The sequence below is a fragment of the Mauremys mutica genome, chromosome 13, assembly GCF_020497125.1.
Source record: "Mauremys mutica isolate MM-2020 ecotype Southern chromosome 13, ASM2049712v1, whole genome shotgun sequence".
In the NCBI taxonomy this organism is placed as follows: domain Eukaryota; kingdom Metazoa; phylum Chordata; order Testudines; family Geoemydidae; genus Mauremys; species Mauremys mutica.
Window position 1 is genome coordinate 57660803 of NC_059084.1, and position 11389 is coordinate 57672191.

Genomic DNA, 11389 nt, shown 5'->3' on the forward strand with positions numbered 1-11389 from the left:
ATAACTCTAGAATACCTTACATTGTTCTTGTTATCCGGAGGAACTCTGTGAATAAACATAACATGATGTTTACCCATCAAACCACCTTGGATTTTAAAAGACCTATGGGAGTTAGAAGCCCAATTCTGAATGATTTTTATGGCAAATAGGCACTCAATTCCATTTGTTTTCTTTGAAAATCTCATCTATAAATAAACATGAACTTTGGAGTGTCTTCTGAAAGAAAATGGCCTGATTATTAATGAATATGCTTGAGTGTTTAAGTAGTACCATTTTTTGGGTGGTGTTAGTTAGCTGGTTAGTCACTCTATACACTTACATTTCTATAACTACTCTACAGATAGTCACTCCTACTGAATCTAAGGGTATAGAGTGATAAACAAACTAATGATGAGGAACAGGTCAAACTCCACCAGAAGTCATCAACACTCCACCTATTGGCTTCACACAGGTCCTAGGTCTGGAGCTGGAGCTATGGTTTTGACATGTGTCCACTAGGAAATGGCCCAAGCTATGAAACTGTCATCATGTTTTACCAGCATTTAGATAGTAGGAAAAGCACCTGGATTCATATCAGTAAAAAGCCCAGCTGCCTGTTCTGAGCCCCTTGTCCTAGCCTGTTTGCAACTGGGGAATTTGGGATTTAAATAACTGATGTATAAATACAACATGAGAATCCTTCGATGGACTCTAAACTGTGTCTTCACTAATATATCTCACTGGTGATGGAGAGTTTGTAATTAGGGCCTTTGGGTATTAACACCATTGCATCATGTCCTCTGAAATATTGCTAGTAAGTTGCAGTGAGTTTTCAATAGCATGGTCCACATTGTTCCCTGGTGTACCTCGTCTCTTTTCCCTGTCATTACACCACGGGTGCATCTAAACCAGTGTGTTTTTATCACTGAGATACTGAGCTGGGTTCTGATAACAGATACACCATGGGAGTAAGAGGAATTACTCTGTATTTACACCAGCATAACTGAGATGAGAATCTGGACCATTGTGCACATTCAGAGTTCTCCAGCATCTCAACATAATGTGTGATAAAAACTACTACTGTCAAAAGGAGAACCCAGAAGAATTGCTATGTGTCGTGCTTCCATTGTAACCAGTCCATGCTATCCATGGAGGATAGGCACAGTTATAACCCAGACTGTAAAAATACACACACAGAGCTGGAGAGCTGGATGAGAGCCCTGGTCTTTTATTTCCAAATACTCAGAGCCAGAGTTTTAATGGTATTTGTTTGTGTAAAGATGCAGATAGGAACCTAGTGAGATTTTTAAAAGCAGCAGAGGGCGAGATACAAAAAATGGACCATGGCTCCTATCCACTATAGGTGCTAAAATCCCAAAATCACGCCCCAATAGGATTCTCTAAACCTCCACTTAGCTTCTCCCAAACTCTGCAGGCATTTAAACTCAACTTGCAGCCTAATTTTTGCAGTGAAATTCCGTAGGGTGCCGAGGTTTCTGTCTCTGGACATGAGCACTGTGGCATCAGACCAGGCATCTGGACACATACATCCCAGAGGTCCCTCCCCCAACTCACCTAAGGGGCCCAATCTGGTCGGTGAGCTCACACAAAAAGTTGGGGTGGAAAAAGGGACATCTTTGTCACTTTTAGCCCAGTACTTAGGGTACTGATCTGGAATATCAGAGATCCGTGTTTCAAGTTCTCCCTCTGTTGGAGAGGAAAAGGAAGGATTTGAACAAGGCTCTGCTACTTCTCAGGTGAGTGTCCTCAGCACTGAGAAATAGGATATTATGGTATATGGGACTTCCTCTGTCTCTCCAGTTGAAGGTGTTTCATGCTGGATAACTAATGGAAGAGTTATTGGGTCAGCAAGAAAGACAACAAATATAATTGGGGCGTCGGGAAGCGGCAGCCAGTAAGTCCCTCAGCCCACGCTGCTTCCAGCAGCTCTCACTGGCCCAGAGCAGCGATCAAGTGGCCAGTGGGAGCCGCGATGGGCTGGACCTGCGGATGGGGCAGGTAAACAAACCAGCCCAGCGTGCCAGGGGCTTTCCCTACACAAGAGGCGACCCCTGTTTGAGAAACCCTGGTCTACATACTGGTCTGTCTCCTTCTCTCTAGTGTAACTGTCTGTCTTTCTAATCTGTTTTTAAACATTACTTTTAACAGCCCGCTTTGTTTGTCTCCAAGGGCCCGGGCACAGATTGTTCTCACTCAGTCCAGCCCAAAGATTAAGAAAACCAAGGAATCCACTAAAGTGACCTGTGCCATGAGCAGCTTCGATCTCAGCAACTACCCCATGCACTGGATCCGACAGGCTCCAGGAAAGGGACTGGAGTTGCTGATCTACTATTATACGTCGTCTAGCAACAGCTACTCACTGGCAGGGCCGGCTCCAGGCACCAGCGGAGGAAGTATGTGCCTGGGGCGGCATATGTTAAGGGGCGGCACTCTGTCTATTCTTGGGGCAGCACAGTCCGAGTGGCTTTTTTCTTTCTTTCTTTTTTTTTTTTTTTGCTTGGGGAAGCAAAAATTGTAGTCGGCCCTGCCCATACCAACACCTACACACAAACACACAATCACACAAGCTCCCTGAACACCCACATCTGTAACTTCAAGCACTCACACAACTATGTACACATGAAAACATGCCTGAAAATACACAATGAAAAAGCTTTCAGGTGCAGACACTGGATTTGAAATTAAAGGTGCACACACTGGATTTGAAATGACTTAGTCAAATTCTGCTCTTAGTTACCCTGTCCTAAATCTGGAACCCATCCCCTGAACTAAACTGAATTATTCAAGATTTCTAGTGCCTAACTGAGAACAGAGTCTGACCTAACATGGAGTGAGCAGTTCAACCAGTTTAGAAAGTTGGTTGGCTGCCTTTAGCTATCCGTTACTGTGTGGTGCATGGTGGGTGTACATAGGTCGCTTCCCCATGGTGCTCAGCACCAGAGACACAGAATTTACTTCCGGTTATGCCACTTATTTCCTCAGTGATCTTGGGCAAGTCACTTCACTGCCACGTGCCTCAGTTTCCCTTGGGCAAAAATTGGGGATAATGCTGCTTAACTCTGTAAAATGATCTGAAATGTGTGGATGAAAACCACTGAATAGGAAATAGATTTTACTATCACCATCATCTCTACTGTGATTATCTCGCCCAGCTTCTGCAGAAATTATATTGAGTCTTTGACAGGCTGAGGCCCAGGACTTCACTAATATTGGGCAAAATCCTTCATTCCTCAATCCCATCAGTAGTCTCGTTATAATCAGTGAGGTTTGGTATTTTACCCACACCAGTGAATCTGCCCAGGACTCTTCTACTAATCCGATAGCTCCGAGAGTTTTCTGCTTCAATCACAGCAGCTCATCCTCTGAAGGAAGCATCTGCTTCACCATAATTAGCTCTGTTCTAGTGATGAGTCCATTGCCTCTGGTGAAGACATTTCCAATTGACATTTCAAGAAACAAGTAACAATTTTGCTGCCTCGGGGTTACGAACACAGGGCCTGACACAGCTCACGTTGCTCTCAAAGGGAGGGTTTCCCTGGGGTTGGGAAGGGTTTTGCATCAGGCTCTAAACGAATGTGAGATGCTTTCCTTATACTAGACATTTTTGCCCGGGTTAATCATGTCACCCGACCAGCTGTTTTCTCAAGGGAAGGAATATCCATCAGTTGCTGCATCGGGGAATGGCCCAAGATCAAATGAAGGCAAGGGAGGCCACACTCATTCCATTCATGTCAGTGATCTTTGCAGCACACCCAGAGTAATAGATTTGTTTGTCTTAGATACACACGTCCCCCGCACCTCTCCCAGTCACCATCATATCTAAGCACCTCATACTTTTTATTGCATCTATCCTCACTTCACCCCGGTGAGTCAGGAAAGTCCCTTTAACCCCATTTCACAGACTGAGAATTGAGGTGCACCTAGGAGAGTTGGGCGCTGCAGTGCTTTAGAAAATCCCGCTTGATGAATCAATACTTAGAAAACTCCGGCCCCACGTGAATTGCCCCAAGTGGCATAGGAAGTCTCGGACAGGGCAAGGACCAGAGCCTGGCCATGCAGGGTCCCATGTGGGTGCCCTTCCCCCTGAATGATCCTTCCTCGCTTCCCTGTGCCACTTCCTGAATCCCCAGGCAGGTAAATTGAGCTCACTAAGTGAGGAGGTTTGATGTGTCACCAGGAGGGGGATATGCAAATAGCGGTGTGTGACGTTATCTGATTAAAATGTGACCATATAGATCATTGTTGCAACCACTGTTCTATATTTGCAGCAAATGTTGTACAAAGGTTGTGGAGTGGGGTGTCTATGAAAAGCTTTGATTTGGTGGTTAGGATTGTGCTCTCTGTGTGCATGTATCATTTTTGTATATGAAGATATAAATATTGGTTCTATACTTGGATTTCAAATGTGGTCTCCTGGGGTACTGGCCACAAGGTAACTAGCCAGCATATCTTGGAGGGGCTGTTCAAATTAAGTGGTCCATTAAGAAACATTTGGTTGACCATGGACCATGGGAGACGCCCATCTACAAGATTTGTTGCAAATATAGAACAGTGGTTGCAACAGTGATCTATATGGTCATATTCTAATCAGATAACATCACACCAAATATTCTATTACACACACTGATATGGGTTAAAAGGAATTATTATCTGTCAAACAGAAGCCCAAATAGTCCCATGTTCACCTCTCAGTTCCCGTGTGTGGATAGAAAGCAGAAGAGGTGAAAACACAAACCCTGGCAGCTATAAAAGGGAACAAGGCTGTTCTCCAAATCCCTGCTGGTCAATGCCATAGAGTTGGGTTGTGTCTGTTTATAGATTTATTTGATTCCCTGCCCTATGCATTGTCTCACTTCTATTAGCCTCATCAATGAACTGGTCTCCAGCCAGTCTGAGAGCCTAGGACCATGGCGCATTATGGAGCCAGCCACCCACTCACCCTCATCGTCTGAGCATCGTTCAGTGTAACTGTCTATGGAACATTCCCTGAGAACATTCTCTCTCTCTCGCTCTCTCTCCAGTGTGTGTGAATGAGTGTGGGGATATGAAAGGGAACACGAGTGGTCATGGGAATGGAGATCTGTGTTTCAGCGTGAATGCTGATACTTGTCTGAAAATCAGTGGGAATGGAAATATTTTGTTCTTTTTATTTTGTTGTTATCCCTCAATATTGCATCCTGGGGATGGTTTAAAAACACGTAGAGTTCATATCACACAAGTTCTTTAAACACAACCAGGAGAAAGCTTCTGTCTACAATTAATTGCTAATTAATAATTAACTAAGTAAATGATCTTGATGATGATGCTCAGTGGTGACAGATTTGGTGCTGATTGTGGTCCTAGCCCCTAGGATCTCCAGAAGCTGTGAATGGGCAACGGGATGGATCACTTGATGATTCCCTGTTCTGTTCATTCCTTCTGAGGCACCTGGCACTGGCCACTGTCAGCAGAAGGGACACTGGGCTAGATGGACCTTTGGTCTGACCCAGTCTGGCCGCTCTTATGTTCTTAATTACAGTCAGCAGCGGCTCCAGGCACCAGCACTCCAAGCCGCTGGGGGCGCCCTGCCGGTCCCTGTGAGGGAGGCAGTCAGGCAGCCTTCGGCGGCCTGCTTACAGGAGGTCCACCAGTCCTCCGGCTTTGGCGGCAATTTGGCGGGGGGTATGCCGAAGCCGCAGGACCGTCGACCTCCTGCAGGTGCACTGCGAAGGCAGCCTGTCTGCCTTGCTTGGGGCGGCAAAAAAAAGCTAGAGCCGCCCCTGCCTGCCCCCTGGGAAAGGGCTGGAATGGATGGGATTTATCCGACAGACAGTTAACGGGGGAACCACAGAATATAACTCGTCTCTCATACCTCGTGTCACCATCACCAGGGATACTTGGAAGGATGAAGTTTATCTCCAGCTCTGCTCGCTGACAGCTGCAGACACTGGCACCTGTTACTGTGCCAGAGACACAGTGACACAGAGCAAAACTGGGACTGGCACAAAAAGGGGAAGCGAATTTCTAAGGCACCAGCCAACTGCAACACACAGTCTGTGCTCTAGGGGATGAGACAGATGGGGCATTGCCTACAGTGGGGTCTCAGGAGCCGACCCCTTTTCTCTCCTACATCCCACCTTCTCCCAGCCCGTTCCACCAAGGGATTTTAAACACTCCGCTTCCTTGTGCTGCACACTGAAAAGTGCACCCAGAGACTCACCGAGCCAGGAGTGATGGTTTGGGCTACCTTATATTTTGGGCATTTATCCCGACACACCTTGACCCTAATCACCAGAAGATGCTCAGGGCCTGTATCTCTCATTGGCCTCAGCTGGCGCTGCAGGTGGGTGTCACCCCTGGGGACCAGGCTCTTTGTGTCTCCAGGCTCCCAAATTGGGAAATCACACCAGGACATCTTGTCCCACAGGCAGGGCCAGTGCCAATGCTGGCATTTGGGGGGGTGGCATTTCGGGTCCTTCGGCGGTGGCGACCACGGCGGCCGGCTCTTCGGCTGCCCGGTCATCGTCAGCATTTTGGTGGAGGGACCTGGGGCAGGAGGGTGAGGGGAGGGCCTCCTGCAGCAAGTAAGGCAGGGGCTGCACGCAGGGGAACCGCTCCCCGCCCCAGCTCACCTCTGCTTCTCCTCCTCCCCTGAGCATGCCACCCCCGTCTGCTTCTCTCCCTCCCAGGACTGCGGCACCAAACAGCTGATTGGCGCCACAGGCCTGGGAGGCGGGAGAAGTGGAGCGGCGATGGTGTGCAGAGGTGAGCAGAGGTGAGCGATGGTGTGCAGAGGTGGAGCAGAGGTGAGCTGGGGCGGGGAGCTACTGCACGGCTCCCCAGGCCGGGGGGAGCTGCTGCGGGGGGAGGTGCTTTGGGGGGAGGGGCGGAGAGCTGCCACAGGGCCAGGGACGGCTCTAGGCATTTTGCCGCCCCAAGCATGGCAGGCAGGCAGCCTTCGGCGTCTTGCCTGCGAGGATCTGCCAAAGCCGCGGGACCAGCAGACCCTCCGCAGGCAAGCTGCTGAAGGCAGCCTGCCTGCCGTCCTCGCGGCGACCGGCAGAGCACCCTCAGTGGCTTGCCGCCCCAAGCACGTGCTTGGCATGCTGGGGTCTGGAGCCGCCCCTGATTAAAATGCAGAGGAAAGATGTACATCGGTTACTTACAGTGTTATAGTTATATGTATGTAATAATTAAAATCTATAATTTTCCTCAAAAAGTATTAACAGTTGGCTGCAGTGCCTATTGCAGCTGCACCAGTGGTCCTCAGGGAAAAATGGTGTGGGAACTGCTGCTCTAGTTCTGTAAATGTCACATTCCAGGCATAACACCATAGCTTCAATGGCTGGACATCCAAGGAAGAGGATTCATAGGAACATTTAGATTAATAATCTATTCCCTTGCACCTTGTGCAGTATTCTATTCTTCTATTCTACTAACCGGTACAGATGGATCTATTCTTTTCTATTTATTCTATTCTAATTAGAATAGGTGGGTACATTCTATTCTATTAACTAGAACAGAAGGGTCTATTGTATCCTAGAACACATGGGTCTATTCTATTCTATTCTAAAACAGATTCTATTCTATTCTAAATGAGAACATATGGGTCTATTCTATTTTATTCATTTTGATTCTAGTCAAGTCTAGTCTAAACAGGAACACACGGGTCTAGCCTAATCTAGTCTAGTCTATTTCTTCCTTCACGTTGGTCATTTGGCAACTGTGCAAGGAGAGTATAAATAGTACTTGGCCTTTCAAGCTATCTTGAGCATATTTTGCACTGTTGGAAAGGACTCTACAAGATGCACAGTGATACTAAATCTGGTCCACATGTCTCTAGTGATCCATTTTATTCTCTTGAACTTCCTGTCTCGTTCTCTCTTCTTGTCCTCTCCTTCAGCTCCCCCTCTCTGTTCTTCCTGCCATCATCCTGCATGGCCTTAGGACCCAGTCCTGTCCTGTTAAATGCAAAGGGTGTTTTCCACTGAGTTCAAAGGGAGCAAGAAGGGGATCTAGATCATGACCCAGCAAAAAGGAACACAGGGGACGGTATTTTAACCTGGATCCGTTTGGGCCTGGCCCCACTAGAATCAATGAATAAACCACCAATTAGTGGGAGCAGAATTAGACCAGCACAGGCTGCTGTTGACAATCCAACCAGGCTCAAGAGGAGTCAGACAACTCCAGTGGGGCAGAGGGGGGAATGGGACAGCTCTGCCCTGGGAGCTCCTGACCAAAGCTGCCACATAAGCCTCGGCTGGGGAGGAAGGGACTATGAGCGGAGCCCAGCTGTGCTGAAAGTTCAGTTGTTCCCTGTTTTTCCCCCTTTGCTATCTCAGGGTGGACTTTGAGACTGTGGAGGGAAACAGATGGTAGGGAATGGCCCTGGGAAGCCATTTTGAGGCACATGCTGGTGCCTGACACAGGGCATGCGATCGGATCCTTGTGGAGTGTAAATGCCCAAGCTCCCCTACTAAACACTTTTGGCTTATAGAGACATAAATCTCACACCACCCCTCGCAGGGGTAAAGAGAAGATAGAAATGCTGAAAGCTTCATGATCATGATGAGCCACCTACAGGAGCCATGAGATCGACTGAGTGTCCTTCCCTGTTGTAAGGACGCAGAGCCCTCTAACCTTCATTGGACACTGCTGCCCTGAAAGAGAGGTTGAGCTAAAATGGTGGTCCAACCTGGGGGCCAAGTAGCCATCCACTGAAAGTTGGGCTGTCTACCTACTGGAGGTGTTGCCAATGGGAGGCAGCAGAGACCATGAGGTGGAAATCAAGGTGGTCACTGACCTACTCACTAGGTGACCCCACCGGTAATCCCCACCTCCCATGACAGCATAACATGTATTTGTGCAAATTCCCATTTACATGAGAAGTCATTTTTAGGTTGGACAATAAGGCAAGGAGAGCCAGATTAGTAGACAAAGATAACTTGTTTATGATCCATTGTGTATGCCCTGTTTCAAAGACAGGTAGAGAATTTCATATGGAGACTTTGCTGCAACTATGATATATAACTACAAGGAGACACACAGCGTCAGGTATGGAAATTAAAGCATTGCTTATTTACTGAGAGAAATTCTGGCAGAGGTACTAAACCATTAGCCTACAGAATATTTAAAGAGACAGTGTATTTCTCTGATGGATTTCAATGACTCTGAAAGCAGTATTACTGTTTAGTTCTTTTCATTAATTAATTAAAGAGTTACACCTCTGGGGAACCCATCCCATGAGGACGCCAAAGATGCTTTAAAAACAGAAGCATTTAAAGACATACACATTCATAGATTAGTACTACCACGGTGATGAGCACGGTCTACAAAACCATATAGAATAGAATAGAATAGATCCCCGGAATATGGTAAGAAGGGAGCTCTTGATTTGGAAGGTACGTTAGATACTCTTTTGCCTGATTATTCTCAATGATATTAAGAATACCTGCTGTATCCTTGTTAAATTTTCAGCAGATGATCATTCTTAGCTTGCTTGATTCTGTATTTCCTAGTTTTACCTCCAGCCTTGGGGGGAAATTACAAACTTCATTTAATAGCATTAGCTTTTCCACAGCGACTACATTTAATTGATAAATAAATAAATAAATAAATAAAGTTAAAATGTCAGTGAATTGGAAAGGAAGGGAGAAAAATTACTTACATAAACATAGACATATGCGCTATTGTTCTATATTTAGATCTCACTATGCTCCTTTATCTATCTTAACACTTTTTTTCTTTCTGTTTTCATACACACCCACTTCATCTCTCTAGATCTTAGTATGTTGATTTACCCATTTCTATCCCATGCTTCTAACATGTAATCTATCTCCATGCAACTTCATCTCTCTATCTCTCTGCTATTCTGTGTCATTTCTAAGTCTCTTATCCCATGCTGTATTTGTTAATTTACAGATGAACTCTACCACACGTTGTGAGGAGCTGGCACAAGGAAACAGCACTGCCGTGAGTGAGTTCATTATCTTGGGATTTTCCAGTAGCCTGTTAGGGCAGGTGCTGCTTTTCCTGTTGTGTTTTGCTATCTACACTCTCACCCTGCTGGGAAACAGCCTCATTGTTCTCATCACACTGGCTGACCCAGCCCTCCACATCCCCATGTATTTCTTCATGGGGAACTTGTCCTTCCTGGAGATTTGCTACAGTTCAGTCACCCTGCCCAAGATGATGGTCATCTCCCTCACTGGGGATAACACCATCTCCTTCACAGGTTGTGCAGCTCAGATGTACTTTTTCCTTCTCCTGGGCTCTGCTGAGTGCTATCTCCTGGCTACCATGGCCTATGACCGCTATGTGGCCATATGCCACCCTCTGCGCTACGTGTCCATCATGGAGAGGAGGTCTTGTGTCTGGCTTGTGGCTGGGTCCTGGCTGAGTGGGATTCCCGTTTCCTTCATTCAAACCACCTTGGTCTTCACCTCCCCGTTCTGTGGCCCCAACAAAATTGACCATTTCTTCTGCGATGTGGCACCTGTGCTGCGACTGGTCTGTGCCGACACATCCCGCAACGAGATGTCCAACATCACAGTCACTGTGGTCTTCCTCGCCACCCCCTTCACCCTCATCCTCACCTCCTATGCCTGCATCATTGTCACCATCCTAAAAATGTCCTCCCCAGGGAGCAGACATAGAGCCTTCTCCACCTGCTCTTCACACCTGGTGGTTGTGACACTCTTTTACGGTTCTGGCATGGTCATGTATCTGCGTCCCAGATCCAGCTACATGCCAGAGAATGACAAGCTGCTGTCCCTCTTCTATACCGTGGTCACTCCCATGCTGAACCCCATCATCTACAGCCTGAGGAATGAGGAGGTGAAGGGGGCACTGAGGAGGAGGGTGTCTGGGAAGAGGTTGTCCCCATTACAATAAAGGTTTTGCCTCAGGCTGATGTATGACCCCATCCTGAAGCCACTGAAGTCAATCACAGAGCTGCCCTTGTCTTGAAATGCATTTCACATGTCCAATCTAAGACAGGGAAGAAGGATAATCTGGTGGTTTGGAGGAACTATAATGCAATGGCTCTCACCCAATCCTGAGACTTAAAAAAAAGATTCAACTCCTTGCTCCACTAAAAACTTTCAGGGTGAGTCACTTATGGCAAGAATTTCAAATGAATCCAACTAATTTAGGAGCATAAATCCTTTTTAGTAAACTTGTGTAGGGCCAGATTTTCAAAGGCATTTAGGTATCTAAAAATGCAGACAAAAACAAGGGGGAGTCCAGTGGCACATTAAAGACTAACAGATTAATTGGGCATAAGCTTTCATGGGTAAAAAAACCACTTCTTCAGATGCAGACAGTTTCCTAGTAAGATTTTCACAAATGCCGAAGCAGGTTAAGCAACCATGTCTAGATTTTTAAAGATGATTAGGCACCTAGTGGGATT

At 46.7% G+C, this 11389-nt stretch overlaps 1 protein-coding gene across 1 annotated transcript; it reads left to right on the forward strand.

The window, feature by feature from the left end:
* Positions 1–9900: 9900 nt before the first annotated feature.
* Positions 9901–10872, forward strand: LOC123347835 (olfactory receptor 10A7-like). Its single transcript, XM_044985024.1, has one exon. The coding sequence runs from the start codon at positions 9901–9903 to the stop codon at positions 10870–10872; it is 972 nt and encodes a 323-aa protein (XP_044840959.1).
* The last annotated feature ends 517 nt before the right edge of the window (positions 10873–11389 follow it).

What these genes read in the sequence shown, in the direction of transcription:
- LOC123347835 (XM_044985024.1), top strand. Translation starts at nt 9,901, where the DNA reads ATGAACTCTACCACACGTTGTGAGGAGCTGGCACAAGGAAACAGCACT.